Source organism: Emydura macquarii, unplaced genomic scaffold (assembly GCF_026122565.2).
Source record: "Emydura macquarii macquarii isolate MOO-44397 ecotype Brisbane River unplaced genomic scaffold, CSIRO-AGI_Emac_v2 contig_1676, whole genome shotgun sequence".
NCBI classification, from domain to species: Eukaryota; Metazoa; Chordata; order Testudines; family Chelidae; genus Emydura; species Emydura macquarii.
The window spans coordinates 1,206,250-1,230,098 of NW_027131813.1; the positions used below are offsets into that span (position 1 = coordinate 1,206,250).

The 23,849-nt window shown below is 42.3% G+C and overlaps 1 protein-coding gene across 1 annotated transcript in view; it reads left to right on the top strand.

Moving 5' to 3' along the window:
• The first annotated feature begins 1,606 nt into the window (after positions 1–1,606).
• MSRA (methionine sulfoxide reductase A) overlaps positions 1,607–23,849 on the top strand; it is a 395,608-nt gene continuing 373,365 nt past the window's right edge. Inside the window, exon 1 of the mRNA XM_067556166.1 lies at positions 1,607–1,970. Coding sequence (XP_067412267.1) covers positions 1,835–1,970 — 136 coding nt within the window. The 5' untranslated portion in view covers positions 1,607–1,834. The remainder of the gene's footprint in view (positions 1,971–23,849) is intronic.

The following is a 23,849-nucleotide window of genomic DNA, read 5'->3' on the forward strand; positions in this document are numbered from 1 at the left end:
TGTGCTAGGCTCTGTACAAACACAAAACAAAAAGACAGTACCTGCGCCAAAGAGCTTACAGTCTAAGACAAGAGACAACAGATGGATACAGACTGATGGGTGAGCACAAGGAAACAAAGAGACAATATTGCTCAGCATGATGCCAAGTGTGTTTGAAAATTCTGACCATTCTTCTGGGGCTTCTTCAATGAATAAAAGGTAAATAAGAGACAGGAAAAAGCACAGAAAAGACTGCAAATGATGAGAAAACATTTAATTAAGTGTATGGATGTTTTAAATACAATTCTCACTTTGCTATTCAGCACTTCTGGTTCTTAGTTATTTATACTGAAAAAAATATCAGGAGCTTGTTTACTGTATCAGACTAAATGGGAACACTGATTCATTACTATGACCTAGGGAATTTTCTAGGTTCTTATACTGTGTAAATTTCCATGAAATGTTGTACACCACCCTACATGATTGTTAATAAATTTATACAAAATTTGGCATACCTTGAGAATTGATTTGAAAAGGTGGAATTGCCTACAATTGATGAATAATGAAAGAGTCAAAGTACACACTGTTCTCCTTGGGAACACAGGAATTGCCAGACTGAAATAAACCCAAAGTCCATCTTGTACTGTATCAATCTCCAACAGGGGCCAGCACCAGATGTTTCAGAGGAAGATGAAAGAACCCCACATTAGGCAGATGTGGAATGATCTGCCCCCCACATTAGGTATCATCTGAACTCCTAAGAGTTAGTGATTGACTTAAATTGGGAAGCATGAGATTCTTATCTCTTCCAGATTATTTTTGCATCAATTATTCTCTCTCTGGATATTCTTGATTTCCCTACAAATATTCAATCTCTCCATGGTTTACTAAATTTTGGCCTCAACATAGTTGTTGGCAAGGGGTTCCTGTCAAATTATGAGTGGAAAAGTATTTCTTTGTTTTAATTTTTATTTGCTACCTTTCTATTTAATTGCTTGTCCCCTTGTTCTTGAGATGGAAGCTCCTGATCTGTCTTCTCTAAACCATTCATTATTTTACATACTTTTATCAAGTCCACTCGTATCCAGCTCTTTATTAAGGTAAACAATCCCCACCTTTTCAATCTCTCTCCATGGAAGTTTCACCCTGAATCATTCTCATCATCTTTCTATGAAGCCCTTTTCACTTGAGCAATATTCTTTATAAGAGCTTATGCAGGGTGTTGATGCGCAGAGCCTGGGGAGTAAGGTGACCAGATAGCAAGTATGAACAATCAGGACACGGGAGTGGGTGGGTGGGTAACAGTCACCTATAGAAGACAAAGCCCCAAGTATCCGGACTGTCCCTATAAAATCAGGGCATCTGGTCACCTTACTGCAGAGGTAGGTGTGTGTGTGTGTGAGGGGGAAGGAATAGGAATGTTGTCAAGTCTCACCCCAGGGCAGGCAGAGCTTGGGGGAGGGTGAGTGCGGGTGGGGAGATTGGGTGCTCACAGTTCAGGGCAGGCAGAGCCCAAGGGCAGGGTGGGTGTGAGATGCCAGGGCAGGCAGAGGCCGGGTGGGTTGAGTGTGCTCACACCTAGGGTCGGCAGAGCCCTGTGTGTGTGTGTGTGGGGGGGTGGTTGTGTGCTCACACCCTGTCCCTAGGGCAGGCGGCAGAGCCCACGGATCCGCGCAGGCTGCGCTTGGATGCAAGTAACCCGGGCTCTGCCTCTCGCGCAGTGCGCAAGCCACGCAGCCGCCAGCGCAGCAGGAGGCGGGTCTCGCCACCGCCGCCGCACGCGCCCCCCACACGACCAACGGCCAGCGCGCGCCGGCCGGCCGGCCGCCAACGGACTCCGGACGCTCGAGGGGGGATGACAGCGGCGCCCCGCCGCTTCCTTCTACGCGCTCTCCTTGGCTCGCCTTCCCGGATGGGAGACTCGGCCTCCAGGCTGCCCAGCAGGGAGGAGGCCCTGCCCGGCCGGAGTCATCAGAGCATCCGGGTCTCAGGTAGGGCAGACCTCGGCTGTGAGGCGACGGACTGAGGCCGAAGCGCGCGGCGCGGCCGCGCTCAGGCGACGACGAGTCCTGAGGGGGGAGGGGGGTTGAGACAGACCCGTAGTGGGGGAAGGAGGAAGACGTAACTCGAGCGGAGCGAGTGAAACGTGGTGGTGGGTGCGGACCCGCCCTCGCCTATGCGCTACGCACACACCCCCCCCGGTCCGCCTTGGCGTCTGCGCAGGCGCACTGTGCCCCCTCCCGCCCGGGACTTGGGAAGACGCCAGCGCACGCTTGCGTCAGGCCGGCGCTCCGCTCTTTGCCTTTTCGGAGACGGCTGGAGCGCATGCGCGCGTACTTCTCCCCTCCCCCCCCCTCCTCCGTTTCTGTGCGTGTGGGTGGGAGGCGCTGCTTAGGGCTCGTGCCGTTGAGCCGCTGGCTAGCCTGAGGCGCAGGCCTTCCCGCCTCAGCGCCCCTCAGAGGCAGGGAGAAGCGGGGAGGAAAGGCGGTATGAGGGCAGGGCTCGAAAGCCTCCTGACTTGGCAGGGCACGGGATGTTGTTCCTCCGCACTGCGCCCTGTGGAGGGCGGGGGGCTGTTTGCCCGTCTCCTGGGTACACCCAGCTGGACTGCAGAGGGTGGGGCGATGGGACAGGCTGCCCTAGACAGGGGGGAGACTGAGGCCCCTCCAGGCCCCCAGAGCAGCTGCCGTAGAGCAGCTGGCGCTTGTGTCACTCATGGCCGGCTGGGTGCGGAGGGGGCTTCTGCTAGACAAGTGGAATGAAAAAGTGGCTGTAGTGTGTGTGGGGCAGGAATGCCTAGAGACCTGGGGCCAAATCCATCCCTTCCGTGACCCCGCCAAAACAAATGGGGATGAATTTGGGGTCAATGACATATGCTGGAGCAGCGCTAGGGGGTAAGTGCCGGCCATGGGAAATGGAAAGATGTAGGCCTTTCACTTGGTGAGCTAAAACATCTGCCGCTCGCTGGCCTTTTGCGCCGTAGTCCCGACCCCGCTGGATTCCATTGGTCAATTTTGTCTACCCCCCTCTCACAAACCTAGGAGCAGAGATTTGTCTCTGTTACTTGTCTGCGCAGTTCCTGGCATGATGGGGGGCTTTGTCCTTGACTGGGGTTCCTATGCACTACTGTCACAGAAATAATACATCATAATTGGCTGTCTGCTGGACCTGCCACCGTTTTGCCACAAAAGCAAACACGTAATTTCTCTCTATCATTTTGGAATCTTTTCTCTGCTCCTGGCTGTGCCACATACTCCCTGTATAATTATGACTGAGGCACATTACTTTTCTAGCTTGTTTCTTATGCTGTTTTTCTGGCCCCAGAAAATGGGGATCAATAAGATTTACTTGCACAATTTGGCCCTTTTAAATCCTTCATGTTTGTGAAGAGCTTTGAGAACCTTGGAAGAAATCTCAGTAACTGAAAATATTTTTTACTTGAAAAATTAATTCACAAGGAGGGTGTGCCCTTCCTTGCCTTTGTAGGCAAATCAGGTCTATCCAGTAATTTTCAGAATAGTTAAAAATCTTGAATGAAACAGCATTGTTTGTTGCATATCAGACTTCTGTGGTAACTGAAAACCTTATTATCTTTACTCTCATTATTATCACATATATATTATAGTAATATCTAGAGGCCCCAATCATAATTCCACTGCGCTAAGCATTGTACAAATGAGTAACAAACAACAGTATCTGCCCCGGACTTCTTACTGTCATAATTTGACAAGATGCAACAGGCAGGTGGATGAAACAGACAAATGGGAGGGTAGGAAATTGGGTAACAGTAATACAAGCATGTTTTTTGCATAATCAGTAGTGTTAGCCATTGTCAGATGGCAGTTTGGTAGGTATGACAACAGAGATAAGTTTTAAGGAAAGATTTGCAGCAGGATAAAATAGTACTATGGATTTTGATGGGAGCAATGTGGTAAAAAGCATGGACGTACTTGTGGGAGAAAGGAACTAAAGGGTTGTAAAGACTGGCATCTTTATCAGATCAAAGGAAGGGGTTGATGGCATGGTAAAATAGATTTGATTAGAGGGGGGCTAAATCATGATGTATCTTAAAGATGAAGACAAGAAGCTTCTGTTTGAGGTCGTGGCAAAAAGGGAGCCAATGGGAGGATGCAAAGATGGGGCTGATGTGGTTAGAATGATGTACCGATTATCCATGAACTAGAAGGAGGAAAGGTTGCAGCAATCAAAGCATGCAATGATAAGCACCTCAACAAGAGATGCACTGGGTCAAAAATTGTCCCAATTTACACTTTGTAATCCCATAGGCAGAAGAATTTGGGCCACTTGTGCAAAATTTACTCATTTTATACAGTATAACCTACTACTCTAAGCTTTTTGTACTCCATGCATCAACTTGGTACCTGCAGTGTGAATAAAAATTGATGGTTTTTTAAGAAAAAAATGTAAAAAGTGGATTTTAAAAAATTTAAATAGGGTTTTGTTGATTTAAATCAGATATTTTTATTTTATTATTTAAATTCTTTTCTTTAAAAATAAACTTGTTTTAAAATGAAATCTGAATTTAATATAAAATATGTTAAGGCCTAAATTTATAATCTCATGCAATATTTAAATAAAAAATAATAAACGTGCTGACTCCATGAGCCTCTCTGTCAAACTCTGAGTTAAAGGGTGCTATTCTATATAAAGAAAGATATTTTTTCCCTGATTCTAACTTTTAAGATCAAGCTTTATAAATATGGCACAGTAGGTCATGTATTGTATTAAAGGCTTGATCCTGTTGGAGACCCATGGGCTGTGCTACTGAGTGCAAGAGCGTAGCGAAGTCATCAGTGGTATGGGGACCCAGCCTCTGACTTTAGGAGAAACCACCTAGTATCTCATCAAAACCATCCACTGAGTCCACCTAGGTGGTCTCAATCTCCTGTTTTATAGCTTCTCCATACCTGAGCTCTGATTAGCTCATTTATCAAATTAGGAGTGATTCCCAGCATGATGCGAATTTACTCTCCAGTGCATGGAAGAACACTGATCTACCCATTAGCGACCAGCCCTTGCTTTTAGATGGTTCTGGACACATCAAGTAAATTGCCTTGCTCTGTCTCCTTACATATGTACACAGAGAGCTACAAACAAAAAGAAATCCATTAATGTCTCAACTGCCACCCTCTCTGTTTCTAAACAATTACTGCAGTGCAAAAGGCATGTGGGTTACATGAGCAGAAGTCTTGGGTTGTTGTTAGTTCTTTTGTTTTTCTGGGGGTAGTGGAAGGTGGGACAGGGGAGTTGTGAAACAAGGGAGCAGGAGCAGCATGTGCAACCAGAAAGGAGCAGTAGTGGTGTCAAAGCAGGACACTGTGGGAAGAAGGGATAACATTTGTCAGACAGAGTACAGTCTCCAGCACTGATTTCAACATCTGGGAGCTGGAGGGAAAAAAAAACCTGCCATGACTGCAGGTGATAAAAAGATACTTTCAAGAAATTTCTGTACCTCTCCGTAAAAAAAGGAACACATGTCAAATGTAAACAGTGCAGCAAAGATTGCTGGGTTCATTTATGCAACAAATTCTTCTTTTCATATTGTTCAGAACAAACATCTCATTGACAGATTCAATCATTATGACCAGGCTATGCTTCACTTGGCAGAGCAGATATTGCTGGTAAGTTGCTGGATACAGTGTACGAGAAGGAAATTGTACACTCTGCAAAAAACATTGATGGGAAAATTTATTAATCTGAGTCTTGATGGGTGGAACAATGTACATAATGATCCAGTAACGTGCTTGTGTGATAACAGAAGACTTGGTTGTCTGTCTTACAGAAACAATTGATACGCCAGAGAATAGCCATACAGCAGAATATTAAAAACAAGTAGCAGTAAAAGTATAACAAACCGAACAAAAATTCATATGCATAGCTTTGTCACAGATAATGCTGCATATGTGGCAAAGATGAGATGAAATCTAGAAGAGAATGAAGGGAACCTAAAATGTATAACATAGGTGCAGTCCTCATTTGATGTATTTTTTAGGCAGAGACTTAAGTACAACCTCCAGGAATAAAGAAAAACATTGAAATTGCAGAATATTTCCATAACAATCACATTGCTTCAGCTGCCCTGAAGAGAGCAGGAGGATCCAAAACTTGTTCTCTCCCAAGATGTGTGATGGAATTCAGTGGTTGATTCTTTTGAGCTATTTACTATGAACTGTCCTATTCTAATGACATTTGTGTAGATCATTGGACTAAAGAGAAATGTAGAAAATATGCTGAATATACCGAAACCTATTTCCATAGCATGGATAAACTGTAGAGAGATCGCTGTTGTATTTCTGATGCTGTTGAAAGAACTTTAAGACATTGAAGAAAGAAATTCACAACAACAAAGTTAAATTTCAGGCAGTAAAGAAGTGGATGGATCAAGCACTTACTCTATCTCATTTTCTTTCCGATATTCTCAACCCAGAGTAACACGGTAGATGCCTAACTGCTGAAGAAGTGCCATGACATGGACATCTAATAATCCCCCATCAATCATGTCAACCATAATAAATGTCAGGGCTGGAGGTGAACTATTTAAGCAGTACATGTTTGCTGATAAGATTTTAAAAGTAGTTATGCCACTGAACTGGTGGAATTCACTAGCTAAGCACTTGGAACCAGAGTTTGTTGAAGTGCTAAACCAGCTTTTGACAGCAGTAGCCTCTCCTGCAGGCACAGAAAGAATATTTTCTTAATTTGAACTAATTCATTCAGTTTATAAATAAAAATGAGGAGGGAGGGCATGAGATCTATTAGTTTTAAAAGTTTGAAGGACAGCCTGAGTAATTTAGGAGATTGTCTCATTTTCAAGAGATTTAGGTGAGTAGGAACTTAAGCTCCAGTCATTTTCATTTAGGTGTATTTGAAAATTTTCCCAGGCTAACCTGAAATAATCACCTTAATCCACTGTCTACAGTTAATCTCTCTGTTTAATAAATCATTTAGTTGTGCATGTGAAACATGTTTTGATAAGATAAATGTATGTTTCCAAAACACGTAAGGCTGTTTTGTTTAATAAAGATAAATTTTATATGGTATTTTGTGTTAATTAAATTACAGTTACTGTGCTAATGCAGCTTGATGCAAATATGAACAAAAAGTTAATTATCTAGTAAATAAGCAATATATTGTTCATCATTTTCTAATATACAAAAATGTACACTTAATAAATATCTGAATATATTAAGCTACATGATTTCTTAAATAAATGTATATAGTTATAGTGTAGCCTTCTAGTTAGCAAAAGGATGTACCAAATCTGTAAAAGCTCTATTTAGTTGTCAATCAACACGTTTCCTTAGAAAATAACTGAAGTACCAATGGAAAAGTTGATTAAAATCAATGGTTTAAATCAAGACTTTCCACTTGGTGATTTAAATCAATCCACCATGGGTACCTTTGTGTTTAAGAGCTTTATACCTAAAAGGAATTGTAAAAGTTAAAACAAAGTGTAAAATGCTGTTAGAAATTAGGTGCAAATTAAGTTTTAAAATGTAGTGTAAAGTTCAGTTGGGCCCAAAGGTTAGTTGGGCCAAATTTCTGTTCCTGGAGGTAGCTGAGTGTAAAATATGAATGGCAGTTTAAAATGATTTAATAGGGAACACAAGGCAATCTATTAACTAGTAATTTTTCATTGAAAGTTGCATTGCACCAGGTTCTACTGAAAGATGAGTTGTGTTGGGTTTTGATGGGTAAATTCTGTACATTTTGACAGTCAGTGTCTCTTCCTCTCTCCTTATTCAACCACCAATGGTCTACTTCCTCATTAATAGGTAAGAATCCCGTATTTTCTTCCTCTTTAACTCCTTGACCCTTCATTATGTGGACTGGATGAGAAATTAACCTGTCTATGATTTTCTTTTTCTTTTTCTTTTAAGGATATTACTAATTTAGGCCCTGATCTTGTAAGGTGCTAAAGCAACATGCAGGATCAAGTCTTTAAACAGTAAATCATTATATTAATTTCTCTAAAGTGACTGACCTTAACCAATACAATACAAGATGTATTTTTACTGTAACTTTCTTGTGACAAAATATCTTACAAGAGCAATGTACAAACGGTTTGGTTTGCAGAAGTCATCAGGATCTGGAGATAAATATGCTTTAATGATGTTCAGCTTCTGTTTTGTCATAATGCATGCAGAAATCAAAACAAAGGAATTCTGCTTCAGATTTCCTTCTCTTGTAACAACAGTATAGATTGTGACAGGCTTATGAAATCATCATACTGTAATTGATATGTATTTCTGAAGTTTCTCCTACCTTTTTATGGGAATCTTTGTAAATTTCTATCAAGTACTATTTTTTGTAATCTGCTTGAATTTACTTGATCTTCAACAATTTTCTCAGTCTGGGAACTTGAATACATTTTGCTATTTTCCTTCACTACAGTAGAGAAACTGAAATTCATTTTTGAAAATTAGTGCTATAAGCATGACTTTTACAATGTGCTAGAGTGGAATGTTATTCTCTGTATCAGAATTAAATATCACTTTCTGTTTATCCTCACTAATCAAAGTTTGTTATTAAAATTATCTTCAGTTGCTATATTGTATCAAATGTTTATATGAGTAAATTAAATGGCACTACTGTTTATACACACACACACACACACACCCAATTATAAATATATTTAGTGTTAGATTTTGTGAAACGGTTGGATGTAGTACTGTTGCTCCATTAGTCTGATCAGTCCAGATAGGTAATGCTAGAAATAATTTTTAGCTAGTAATTTGTTTGTGGTCTCTGTCCTGTTCCTAGTAGAGAGATTCACCTCACAGAAACAATAATAACATTTGACTTTACTGTGGTATAGAAAGCAGGGGCACGACTTAATTTCCAGTGTATCAGGGCATTAACTTTAACTTCATTTACCCCTTCCTTTGCGCATCTGCTCAGTGGAAGGGTCCTGAGAGGAACTGCTGGAGAGAAAGAAAGGAGAGAAAGAAAGCAGTGCCAAACATGATGAACCCGAGTTTAGGGAAACTTCTGTTATGTATGTTTTTTTGTTTTGCCTATAGTAACTTATTCTGATTTGGTCTTGCTGAAAAATCCTACTGATTTCTGTGGCTAAGCCATCTCACTAGCTTATGGGCATATTTTGCCATCTTACTAGAAAGCTCAAGAATTAAATGGACATGGAGACTAAATTATACTTGCTTCAGGGATTGTTCCTTCTCTACATTTTACTGGATTAAAAGTTTGGGATTGAGATATATTAGCTTGATGGTCTGGGGAATCTTGCAGTGACACTTGTCTGTATCTGTTCCATGGATATACAGGACTCCAATCTCTATAGTTTTCAATCTAGTATCTTTCAGGAGCAGCAAATCAATCACTTAGTAAAGGCAACCACCCATGGTGATGCAGTTCTGATTTTGTTTGCTTTTAAACTATTCAGTAGTAATTTAAAAATATTTGAAAACTTTTTCTTCATTCTCAACCCTATGCTCATTCTTCCAGACTATGCTGTCAATCTCAGTTTACCATAACTTGTTTTATAGAAATATTAGTGAGTGATCACTAGAGAAGATGTTACATGTCCTAATGAAATTTGCTAATTAAATTTGGCTGAATGTTAAGGATGAGTTTTATAAAGAAACAACTTTATTTTTCCAGCAACTTCATGTCCCAGTTTGAATCTTAGAGAAAAATAGTGATCTAATGGTTAACGCACTGGACTAGGACTTGAGAGATTTGGGTTTGATTCATGCTTTTCATAGAATCATAGAATGTTAAGGTTGGAAGGGACCTCAGCAGGTCATCTAGTCCAACCCCCTGCTCAAAGCAGGATTAGCGCCAACTAAATCATCCCAGCCAGGGCTTTATCAAGCCGGACCTTAAAGACCTTCCATTTCAGTGAACGTACTCCTTATTTATGATGGAATATTTGAAGGGAGACTCTAGCCTCATGGAACTGTGCAGGGATGAAAGGAAAATAGATTCCATTGTGAGGAGAAGCATATAGTAACAAGGTGTAATTTTACAGTTACTTTTCTGATCAGCAACACACTTTGACCCTGTTTTCAAATATTGAAATAAAATGTTTAAAGGGACACAACCAACTTAAAAATGACACATTTGTCCAGAAATATTTACTTATTGTTACAACCGACATAAGATTAGTATAAATGAAGGAGATTAGAGATAATGTATTTCACTCCTTCCCCACCCCCTTTTGTTTACTTTGTGGATTTGACAGCACTTAGTATGGACAGTTTTGCTACTGCTGCTGTATAGTCATTAATTATTTAGTTTTCTATTATTTCTATGGGTCTTTCATGAAGCTGCAATGGAGAGAAAAACATTTCAGAAAACAGGAAAATGTGATCGCCAGACCACAGAAAATAGCAGGGACACTCATGGATAGGCGTAGTACCTGAATTTACTTTGAACTCTTTTTAAATTTATCCAGATTTAAAGTTGACTGTTCCTTTCTTGCTAATGCAATAAGTATTACATGAATTTAGTGTATCAAATGAATTCTCATTGAATTCTAATTATGCTTAGAATTAATTTCTCAATCTGATTTGCTAAACTCAAGAGACAATGAAATGAAATTGTTGATTTTTTTTTTTTTTTTTTTTTTTTAAAGAAAGGCTTCAGATCCTGTGAGTATAAGTTTGGACACCGCTACTGGGAAATTTAGCAGGAGGCCCCAGGATTTGAAGGGCCTCCAAAAACTCTCTAAGTAGCAGAAGATTATAAACACAGATCCCACATATTTATGGATTGAATTCCTGGTTTACAGGTCCTTTAGTGTCCAGCCCTGGAGAACAGAGGGGCCAGGAGGCACAAGGAGTGGAGATTAGGCTTGGGACTGAGGCTGACCATGGTTACTCTCTTTTGCCTCTTCTGCTTGTATTTGACATGTGTGTTTCGATATCAGTTCCGTTGATGTCATTAGTACAGATAGCTGAACTTTTGGGACAAATTTATTCCATATTAATGCAGAAGGAAAATATGGTCATTTCATTAGACTTAGTGCACTTCCTATGAAATTTTTAAAGAAAATGATATTAGGAAAATTATGTTTTCTTAGGAGTTTCATTCCGCCAGTATCTGGTAAATTTCTATAATACATGTTGATGAAAGTCATTTGAACCTTCATATATTGTGAACATGTCATAATATAAATTAATAGCACAAAAGTATAACTAACCTTTTAAAATGTAGTGGAATTTGTTTTGCTCTTTACTCACTTGTTATAACAGAGTTTCCTCCCCCATTAACCTTTCTTTTACCATCTCAGAATATGTACTACATTAACTTGTTGTTTGGTTGAATTTGAACAACTTTTTTGTTGGCAGCTGTAAAAAGTGGTCGGTAATATTTGATTTGGTTTAATGCTAATATTTAAAGATTGGTAATTTTTGCATTATCTCTTCAATCCCTTCGTGTGAAAGAAACCTTTTGTACTTTGTAGACAGTATCATCAGAAAGCAGGAGAGAGATGCTACAAGTAAGTCAGCAGCTGAAAATGCAAAGCCCAATTATCAAATGTGGGTGCCTGATAGGATATCCAAATTCCCTATTTAATGCCTTTTATAGCTGCCAACAAAAAGATGAGTTCAAACTCAACTATCAGCAAGCTAATAGAGTACATATTTTGAGATGGCAAAAGAAAGGTAAATTTGCTATATTATATAAAAAATTGAGTTCTTTTTATGGAACTGCTGAATGAAATATGAATAAATCTAATGGTTTTTCATAATATTAGTAAAAATGTGTTAACAATTTTGAGAATTTGCTAATTATATAAAAAGTAAGGTTTTGTAATGGAACTGTTGAATGAAGTATGAATGAATCTGTCAATTTTTTATAATGTTAGTAATGTGAGCAATAAAGAAAAATGTTTGATGTTTTTTCCTAAGATGATTAAAAAGCCTGTTGACCATGTGACAGGTATGAAAAGTGATTGACACATACTGATTCAGTATCACCATACTGTAATTTTGCAACCTGTCATGACCCAAATGTGGGTTCCAGTGTGAGATTATGTTTCAAAATGAGGCACACAACAGAAACAGTAATGACGAAAGGTTGAGATTTAGTAGAATTAATTTCTTTAACATTTTCTATAGCTTCAGTTTCTTGATTCACTGTTTTTATGTAAATAAATTGACACCCATTTTTCTATGAGGTTGTACTAAATATAAGTAAAAAAGAAGGGATATTCCCACAGGAGGACTATTCAGAGGTAAGATGAGCACTAAGATCATAGACTACGTGCATTGCATTTCTCAAGTTTCAATTTTCCTTTCCAGTTCAGAAGAGGGAATTGTTTATCTCTTCATTTTAAAAAATGACCCTTATCTAGTGCATTTTTGATTAATTGATTTCTATAGGTTTATTCAATTTTCATTATAGTTTGACCAAGTATGCTGAGATCCAAACCAGAAAAGATGTAATGTGATATTACATTTCTTTGCTCATTTTTAGTAATTGTTTACTACTTGAAAGATGTGATTTCTGAAATTCTTGAATGTTGCAATATCTATTTAGATTTATCCATGAAATAAATTCTTTTGAAAATAGCGGTGGCAATAGAAATCCGCATGTCATGCATTCTCTCCCTTTTACATTTTAATGTTTTGTCTTTTTTTGCCCTTGGCATTTGTACCGAAACATTAAATAGATCTTATCAGGCCAAAACTGTAAGTATGAAAAATCATTAAAAATTGGATTGACATTGGCGAAAGGAATGACTCTTTTACCTTTACATTTTAGAAGATGTTGCCTGGAAAAGCAGAAGTTATGAAAATCTAATTTTTTGTGTGAATTTTGCATTTGACATCTACAAAAAGACAAAAAGTCAAAAACAGGAATACACAGTCATTGGTAGATCAAAAACTTACAGGATATATGTTTGCAGAACTGCATAACCAGCTGTCAAATGCACTCCCAAGGTAACACTGCATTGCTGAAAAACGTTCACTTCCATATCACCTCTAAATAGAGCCAACCACAAAGAGCTATGTCATTCATCAGTAAGTCCTTGACTAAACCAAACACCAGTGTGCACAGGCATGAAGCAACACTGCACAAAGCCATAACCCCTCAGGACTGTGGTGGGCTTGATAAATGAGGTAGCTCTCCACAGTTTCTCCCTGGCAACAGAATGCAGGTTGCTGGGAAACAGCATTACTTAAAGAGTAGAAACTTTACCCAACTGGCAGCCTCTTGAATGCAAATAAGGCTTGAAGGAGACTCATACCGTAGATACCATAACTTCACTTTATAAAATAAAATAAAAAATTCAAAAGGATCTTTTTTTTCCAGAGGATTATTTATATAAGTTGCTCTGAAGATTTATTCCAAATTGTGGAATAAAAGAAGATAATTATTTCTAGAGAAAAGTAGTGGCTTGAGAAGCAAGATTCAATAGCTGCTTACTACAGTGGTTTTGGAAGACATGTATCTAACATGTGAGGGCCAAAAACTTGCATTGTTAAACATAACCTGTCAGGATGAGAAATAAACTCAGGAAATACATTTTCACAAGATTTTTTATTTCAGAGGATATTTTTATTTCAGAGGATATTATTTACTATTACTATATAAACACCTGGGATGAATATGGTCCATTTTGCTGATGGTTTTAACTCCATTTTGCCTTCAAAGGAGTTACCTAAATTTAGGGTCAAATTCATCCTTGTAACACTGTAAGGGGTGGTGGACAGACTGCTGGAGAGAAGAATCCTTCTGCAGGAAACCAGACAAAAGATGGAGCCTGTGAGGGGACCACAGAGTGGTAAGGCCTCCAGGGAGTGCCTTCTCTAACCACCACCCACTTCTTTGAGTAGTATCCCTATGGGTGCTCCACTGTAGGTATGTCTGCATCCCTGCGCTGCTGATTGGAGACTTTCGATAGCAGTCTGTCCTGCCCATGCATGCGCTGCTCCCCACCTGCCACGAGGCTAGTCAGCATGCAAGGACAATCCTTCCTCAGTTCCTTTTCAGCTGTCTCTGGCTAGAGACAGCGCTATAGCTGTCCCCTCATGGATTGTTAACTCTTTTAGAATGGCTAATTTTAGCTTTCCTTGAAGCCCCTTCTTCTTTTTTTGTTTCATTTACATTTTATTTTTGTCATTGCCTTAAAAAAAAAAAAGAAGAAAGAAAGAAAGAAGGGGAAAAAAGGACTTTGTTTTTCATTGACACCCTGTGCGGGGGGACTTCTCTGTACCAGGGTACGCTCAACTCCCTGGACTTCAAAAAGTGTCTCAGTTACAAGGAATCTATCCCAGTGACTGACACTCACTCACAGTACATTCACTACCTGGGAGAGAAACACATTTCACAGAAGTGTGATTTGTGTCAGCAAAAGCTGAAGCCCAGACCCAGGAAGGACAGAGAACTGAGGCTCACACTACTTTTGGAGTCAACCCTCCAACCTCTGAAGTTCTGGTGGGAATCCTCACCACAACCCTCCAGTTCAAAGAGAGGTGAGTTCATAGAGATGCCTGCAAGCCACTCCATGAGTCCCCATAGCAAGCCCTGATTGAGCCGAAAACGATCCCTGGCTCAGTCAGTATTATCTGTACCAATGGCACTGAAGCTGTCTAAATCTGGTACCCAGGGCATGTGCAGGAAAACTGACAGGACAAGTTGAAATGCCTAAAGGCCCAATGGGCACAAGCAAAGAAGCACTGGTACCGCAGGCGCGTGAGGAACATAGAGATCTGCTCCAGGGAAGGCTTCGTTGGTATGGTCATCAACATCAGTACCATTGACAATACGCTAGGCACTGATAAACCCTGCTATCAGGTTTGCATCTCCAACTCAGTTGGTACAAGCTTCTCAGTACCGACAGCCTCCAATGGTACCAATGCCCTCCGCACCAACAGAGTTCCGGTGCAAGATGGATCTTTCGGTGTCCGACACACTGGACTCTTCTTTGCTCATTACTGGGGCCTCAGTACAGAGTTCACTCAGAGGCCTTGGCTCACAGACGCCCTCTTGCCATGCACCTCCCTTTTTGTCGTCAGAATCAGAAAGTGAGCAAGAGGACCTAGCTTTCAAATGCTCTACTCACCTGCCATACAGAGCCCAGTTTCATTATGGTCACTGGGTATACCACCCCTCTGACTTGCAACCTCCCTGGTTTGGGCAACGCTAATACCAACCACAGGGCCCTTTCCTATCACAATGACTGTATTGAGACCTCTGGCAGGCCCAAGGCAACAAGCCTCCATCACCTCTAGTGTGGCCTATCAGCAGCTGAGGAAATACCATCCATAGGCCACTGCCTTGAGGACATCTGAGCTCCCCAAGCAGGCAAGGGTGCAATCAGATGCCGAAGTTAAGGAGAAAGTCACTCCTCCAACTCACTTCTCATCATAGTCACCAGACAAGTCGGTGATGCCCCCTCTGCCATCTATGGAGGATGATTTTAAACTGTTCCATGACTTGGCAGAGATGGTGGCAGATGCAGTCCAGATATCTTTGCAAGAGGTGGTCGCACCACAAGCTGGTGGACATTTACATGCCTACTCCTCTTCCAGAATGGTCCTCCCTATTAATGAGGTTATACTGGACCCCACAAAGGGGATATGGCAGACCCCTGCATCTGTCCCATCAACTTGTAAGAGGGTGGACAAGAAATGTGTGCTAGTAAACGACATGGAACTCCTGTTCTCACACCCACCTCCCAATTCGATTATTGTGGATGAAGTTGATTCTAAAGGCTGCCAACACCATTTTAAGTCTACTCCTTATGAGCAGGACTGGAGATGCCTAGACCTCTTTGACAGGAAGGCCTCTTTGACAGAACGGCCTACTCCTCTCCAATTCAGAGTGGTGAGCTACCAAGCCTTGCGGGCTAAATATGACTATCAGAACTATGTGAAACTTACTTCTTTTATTGAATACCTCCCGGATTCTCACAAGGATCAATTTAAAGACTTGGTTAATGAGGGCCAGCTGGTGGCAAAAAGTCTCTCCAGTTGGTACTTGACACAGCTGACATGGCGGCATGTTCTATTTCAGCTGCCATTATGATGAGACAGATCTTGTGGATTCATCTCTCCGGCTTGTCCAAACGACGGTGGAGGACGTCCTATTTGAAGGGACGAATTTGTTTGCTGAAAAGACTGATGCCTCCCTCTACATGTTAAAAGATTCATGGGCCACACTTCTATCTCTTGGGATCTATACACCTGGGTTAAAAGAAAGTACAGTCCTCAACCACCATTCAAACATCACTCACAAGATTCATCCCAATATCCATCTCAGTAGGCACAGAGATCATATGAACCCCAGAGGAAGAAGCCCAGGTTCCCCAGGCAGAAGACATCAGGGTCTCAGCAAACTTCCTCTCAGCCTCCACTTCAAAGAAGCAGTTTTGACGGGTTGGTTGAGGTCCCCATAGAGCACTCTCCTCACTTCATGCTGGAAAACCTCCCCCATCCTTTCTGAAACTGTCTCACCCTATTCTGCAGCACCTAGGAATGGGTAGCCTCCGACAAATGGATTCTGGAGATCATTCGAGATGGATACTCCATCTGTTTCTCCTCCCTTCACCCCTCCCAAACACCCTTCCCTGTCCCTCTTCAGGGAACCTTCTCATAAGAGCCTGCTATGTCAGGAGATAAACCAGCACCTCAGCATAGGAGCCATAGAGCCAGTGCACACACATCTAAGGGGCAGAGGCTTCTGTTCTCATTACTTCTTGAAACCAAAAAAAAAAAAAGGTTGGATCAAGGCTCAGACGTTTAAGATGGTAATGTTATCAGTGATCATTCCAGTATTAGAAAAAGGAGACTGATTCTTGGCCCTTGACCTCCAAGGTGCATATTTCACATCTTGATCATACCGAGCCACAGACATTACCTCAGGTTCATGCCAGGCCAAGACCACTACCAATACATAGTATTTTCTTTTGGCCTCTTATTAGCACCTAGCTGATTTGCCTGTGTCCTTTTGATAGTTGTGGCTCATTTACGTTCTCCAGGTACCATGATTTATCCTTACCTGGATGACTGCTTCTCAGGGCACAGTCCTTCACAGGGGCGCAATGAGTCACTCAGACCACACTGGACCTGTTTCAGAATCTGGGCCTACAGATCAATAAACAAAGTTGACTTTAATACCAGTACAGAGGCTAGAATTCATAGGAGCTAATCTCAACTCCATTCAGGCCAAAATGCTCCTCCCACAACACAGATTTCTCAATCTCTGTGATGCTAGGCCCGAAAAAGCCAAGCAACTTTACAAACTGCGTTGTCCAAATCTGACCTTTAAAGATATATTATAGGAAAATACAGTGGTAGTGAGGGTCATTCCTCATAAGTAGACTAGAGCTTTGATATGCAAGTGTACTGTTGGTAGTTATTTGATGTTTACATGTCTCTTGTTAGAGGTTAGCAGTGTAGACAGGAAAGCAGTTTATCTATCACTGTTCTATTGATTGAGTTCAAAAGGAACATATGAACATTTAGATAGAACTTTGAATGTAACAATATTATTGTTTGTATTTCGCTTTGAAGTTTAAGTAGTAAATACCTGTAAATGGTTGTAAATGGCCATTTACCTTGTGCTAATGTAACTAGTTACCAGTGTGCACAGGATCTAGGAGATGATACTTCAGGATCCCAAGTCATCATCTATTAATTGTTCAAGGAGGCACCTGCTGTCAAGAAAATATCGTTCAGCCTGCATGGATCTATAAAAGACTCTAGTGGATTGATCTTTTTTATCTCAAATCTGTCCAAGCTCATCAGGGAAAGTTTGGATCACAAGACTGAGATCCCAGCACCAGCCTGGAATCATCCTGCTAATTCTCATGGGAGAATTTGAACAAATGCTGCACATGGACTATTTAGTCTTCAGTTCTCTGGACTGGATTTCTAACAAAGGGGCTCTAAACAAGGACTGATGACACCCCCCCCACCCCCACCCCCAAAAAGCAGTTTGGGTAATTTGAGACTTTGTGATTTAAGAATTTTGCAATTCCATTATCTCTGCTTTGAAACTGACCTAAGAGCTTTATTTTCATCTGTGCATGTATACTGACCTTTTAACCATTACTCTCTTTCCTTTTTTTAAAATAAATGTTAGTTTAGTTAATAAGCATTGGCTTTAAGCATGTATTTGGGTAAGATCTGAACTATTCATTGACTGTTGGGATTGGTAGAACTTTTTTACTATAATGGATAAAAATTTTCAGAAATCGCCATCATATTTGACTTGGTTGTCTGGGTACTAGCCAAAGGGCTAGATAGTTTTAAGGGAACTGTGTTTTGTCTACTGAATGATCAGTGAGGTCATCAGAACCTGTTTGTTGCTGGCTTAGTATATCTTAGCAATTAGGGCTTTGCCTGCCCCATTCTTTGCAGTTTGCCCTGTTTAAGTTATCTTAGCATGGCTCCCCTGGAGACCAACATCACACTCTCCTTGTTGATAGAGACAGTACAGTTCAGTCCCCAAAATTAAGCCAGACATTGCCTGCAGCTCCTAGGGCACATGGCTGCGGGCACATCAGTCATCGCTCATGCCAAACTATGCATGAAATGCCTCCAAACATGGTATGGTTTGGTTTATAGGCTGAACAGAGATAAGGTAAGAAAACTACTTTTGATGGCCACCAGGGTCAAGCAATTCTTGGAGTGGTGGAAGGATCCAGCAAACTCCTGTACGGAAATTCTGTTTGTTCGGTTTTCCCCATCTCTACTCCTGACCACTCATGCATCTTCACAGGATGGGGCGCGCATCTCAATGGTTGCACAATACAGGGGAAATGGTCTTCGGCCAAGAAATGCCTCCACATCAACCTACTCGATCTCAGAGTGGTCAGAAAAGCGTGCACTCCCTTCTGCTGATCAAAGACACACACATAAGGGTTATGACGGACAATATGGCCTGCATGTACTACATATACCATCAGGGAGGCACCAGGTCTCACTCCCTGTGTGTAGAAGCACTAAAACCATGGGACTGGTGCATCTCCCACAATATCTTAATATCAGCAGTCTACTTACTGGGAATATACAACATGACTGCGGACAGTCTCAGCTGCAAATTCCCACACAACCACGAATCGGAGATAGATTCGATGGTACTCCATGACGCATTCTGACAATGGGGAACACTGATAATAAACCTATTCATACTTACCAGAAAAAGAAATGTCCACAGTACTGTTCCAGAGCGGAGATTGGACGACACTCAATGGGAGACACTCTCCTCCTTCCATCGGACAAGGACCTTCTTTATGCCTTCCCCCTATTCCCTCTGACACTGAAGGTCCAGTAGAAAGCAAAAAGAGAAAGAGCAAACGTATTGATTACTCCCACTTGGCACAGACAGACATGGTACCCTTACCTGTCACAGCTGGCACTATGTTCACCAATGACTCTTCCAATCACTCCTTACCTTCTAACGAAGAATGAGAGAGACACTCTCCATCCGAACATGCAGATTCTATGACTCAAAGCCTGGCTTCTTCACGGTTCTAGCACATTGCTCTGAGAAAATATAGGAGGTGTTATGCACAGTAGAAAAGGAGCTACTTGCTGTACCTATCTTCAGAAATGGAAGAGATTCCAGATCTGGTGCCAGTCCAATGGTGTCATCCCTAATACATCCACCCTACCAGTGATCCTAGACTATCTGCTGACTCAAGAAATCAGGTCCCTCTATCCGTTCGCTAAAGGTTCATCTAGCAGCAATTGCAAACTTCCATAAGCAGACAGAAGGATATTCAATCTTTTCACATCTGCTTATGAAGAGGTTTCTCAAAGGCATAGCAAACCTCTTTCCACAACCCAGACTTCCCACTCCTCAATGAGATCTCAACCTAGTATTAAAAAATCTTACAGGCCATGAATTCATGGCCACTTATTCATTAACTCCCCTTTCCATGAGGATGGCATTCCTCATCACCATCACCTCTGCAAGAAGGATTGGGGAACTAGCAGCTCTGATGACACATCCCCCTTTCCTGGTGTTTTTTCCTGACAAGTTTGCACTTAGACAACATCCGAGATTCACTCCAAAGGTGACTTCCACATTTCACATAAAATCAGCTTGTTCATCTTTCAGCCTTTTATCCCAAACCTCATCAGGATAATAGGGAAGGCGTCCTCCATACGCTCGACATGAGGAGAGCCTTGGTCTTCTATTATGACAGGGCGAGAGCCTTCAGAAAGTCTCTGAGACTCTTCCTTTCTGTTGCAGATAGGTCAAAAGGTACAGCAATTACAGCTCAGAGACTCTCTAAGTGGGTCTTGGGCCGTGTAGGAAGCCACTGTGGCCTCCCACGGAGCCAGAGCCTGGGGAAGGACCCAAGAGCTCTGATTGGCCCAACTCACACCCGGCCCCAGAGTCTGCCCGGCAACAGGAGACCCGGGCCGTGATAGGGCCACCCGGCCAGGCCAATTGGCAGCCGCGGGGCGGAGCCCCAACAGGAAGGGGAAGGATAAAAGCCTGGCCCCTGAGCTCAGTAGGGCCCAGAGTGCTGCCAGAGGCAGACGTGCTGCCCCGCCAGCAGAGGCCTAGGCCAGAGCCTAACCGCCGCCGACAAACCCCGGCCCCACCTGGGCCCGGGGATTGGGTAGGGCCCTCAAGGAGCTGGACTAGGCAACCCGGCCAGGACGACTGGGCCGAGTTACCCCGACCGCGAGCCCGGGGCCGTGCTCGGGAATTGCCAGACTGGGCCGAGACCCCAGAGCCGCCTGAGTGGCGGACACCCCCGGAGGCCGGACCGGATTTGGAAGAACTGCCGGCCGCCGAGCCCCTCCCCACAGCTGGGCAAGACTTGGAGGAGCTGCCCGAGGCCGAGCCGCCTGCACCAACCTACAACGACTTGGAGGAGCTGCCCCCTGAAGAGGAGTTTCCTGCCTTACCCCCGGTCGACGAGGAAGGACTAACAGTGCTAACCCAGGTGGACTACCCTTGCGGCACGGACGCAGCAGGTACTAGGGTCAGTAGGGAGGAAGTAACCCAGGGACAGCCACGGCCTGTGGCTGAGTCCGCCATATTGCCGGTGTGTTGCGGCGGGAGCCCCGCCGGCACAGTGGCAGCCGCTTCTGCCACTGCTAGGGCCCTGGGCTGGGACGCAGTGGAGACGGGTGGGCCTGCGTCCCCCTCCCCTTCCCCCGTTCCCTAGCCACCCCAGGAGAATTGCTCTCCTGACCCCGCCTGAAGCTGTTGCCTCCTCTGCTCACCCTGCCTAGGGGTTGGAGCAATAGACTCCTGCTCGCTCGCCTTGCCTGAGGCCTGAGCGATCCGCCTGCTCACCCTGCCTAGGGGTTGGAGCAATAGACTTTTGCTCACTCGCCCGGCCTGAGGGCGAATTAACAAGACTGATCCCTCGCCAAGAGTGAGCTACTCCCCTTGTAGGAAGCCACTGTGGCCTCCCACGGAACCTGAAACGCCTACAGGCCGTATTAAACTCTGTTACCAATTGTGAAATGTAACACCCCATCTTCAATATGCACATGTTCTGCAAGGTCAGTCTCCTTGTCCGTTGCCTTCTCCAAGGGTATCCCTATATAAAATAGCTTCAGAGCAGCTACCTGGGCATCTGCACACACCTTTAGTGAGCACTATGTCATCCAGGGGGGTTCGACTGCAGATGCCAAATTCGGTGCTACCATACTAACATCCGTATCAGACTCGACTCAAAGGCCCAGCCCCCAGTGGTGAGCACTGCTTGGGAGTTGCATACAGTGGAGCACCCATAGGGACACCACTTGAAGAAGACCGTTACTCACCGTGTTCAGTAACAATGGTTCCTTGAAATATGTCCCCTATGGGTGCTCTACGACCCACCCTCCTCCCCTCCACTTCAGAGTTCTAGTAGTTGGCTCTGAGGTAGAGAAGGAAATGAGGAGGGATTGTCCACACATGCTGGCTAGCCTTTTGACAGGTGGGGATTGGTAGGATGGATTGATACCAAAAGTCTCTTAGCAGCAGTGCAGGGATGCAGATGCACCTACAGTGGCGCACCCATAGGGACAGACGTCTCGAAGAACCATCGTAACTGCACAAGGTGAGTAACTTCGACTTTGAAAACTAGCAGGTCTTGAAGGAGTACTTAGAAAGTAGCCCAGGGCAGTGGACTTAAACTCTCTGCAGGGAGGACCCTGCCAGTGTTATTTCCCACAGGGCCCTGGGACTTGGTGGAGAGGGAAGGCTAAAGTCCCCTTACCATGCACCTCGTAAGGGCAAAGGCCCAGACACAAAGGGAAGGCCCAAACGCTCCTGGCTCCCTTCTGACAGAGAGGGAAGGGCTTGACAGTCAGGTACACTAACCAATAGGCCACCCGAACTTCCAAGCCTCCATCACAAGGTATATGTTGAACAATGGCAAAGTGTGAATATTTAAAGCTTTTCCTCAGCATATAAGAAAGTATTATTGTCTAGATCTGTTATTTTATTTATTATGTATGGAATTACAGTGTTATGGTAAATTTGCACCTCAACCCCTTTTTGATTTTTTTTTCAAACCTTGTCTAGTATATAGGAAACTTGCATTAAAATTTCCACTTCAAATGAAATCCTAAGCATAAATAATTCCTTGTTTAAAATGAAGTATAAAACAAGAGATGGTATAATAATGTTTATCCAATTATACAGTTTGATTTATTGGTTGCAGTTCACCCCTTCCATAAGCGTTGGCCCATAGTTTAAAATGTGTGAGGTCTTATTTTCCAGTTGAGCAGTACAGGCAAGGTAGTATGAAATAATGTATCTTTTTAGTCTTCTCTTGAATATTGAAAAAGAAAATTGTGTATTCTGTAATGCCCCAACTGATAGACTAATATGCCCTCCATATCTTAAAAGATCAGCTTGGGAATGTGTGTGCCCAAGTGCCTGATCTCCTAGCTTTTGCACAGCAAGTATTGCAGAGCAAGAGTGAGTCCTATATGTGTTTAATATTTGCATTAGGAATTGCATTTTACAACATGTAGAAAACAACATTCATCTGTGATTGAAATGGCTCTGTGTCACGGAGGAAAATATCTTAAAAGGATCTGCAGTTATCTGCAGTTTCCCAAAGGTTGTGTTTCCATTTAAAAAATAAACAAATAAGAGTGTTTCATGCTCTGAAACCAATGGATGATTTTCTGATATGGCTTAACAAACCACACTAAGAGCTTTTTTAAGGTTATCAGAAGCAAAATAACTGCACCAGAGATAACATTATAATATATATAGTCTGCAGAGGTTATTGGGTTTGCTTCTTTCATTTGTTTTCTCTTGTGGGTGCCCCCTCCTACCTAGTACAGAGTTGTAGAAACTCACTTCTACAGTTATCAGCGCTGACCTGATGTGTTGGGCTGTGAATGGAACTGCAGCTTCTTCTGAAACAGACTTCACTCAAAAAATTTTTAAAGTAAGTTAAGCTGTTGATAAATAAATACTGTTAATTTTATATAATGCTCTCTGTCATAGTGCTCAGGGTACTGAACAAGCAGTTAATATGCAATTAAATTGTAAAAACAAAAGAACAACATTTAAAATCTAAATAGTGTTAACAATTGGCATTCTACACAGTTTGCTATTTTATAGACAGCAAATGTAAGGAACATAGGGTGGATATAATATGGCTACACACACTCAGTTCAGTTCAGTGAGTTTGCACGTTTTCATATATATTTTTTTTTACTGGTTGCCTGAACTGGTATTTGGGCCCTCAGTGCTTTGTTTGATAGGCACCTTTAGCCTTTGACTTTATAAGTGTCAAGGCTATCCACAATTTTAATTTTTATTGCAAGTATGTTTTTATGAATAAACTTAAAAGCAATAAAAATTCTGATTTAGTCACTAGGTTTGAAAGTATAGTATAGGACTTTCTTCTTCTAAGTCATGTATTATTCATAGTACCCCCTTCTGCAGTTAAC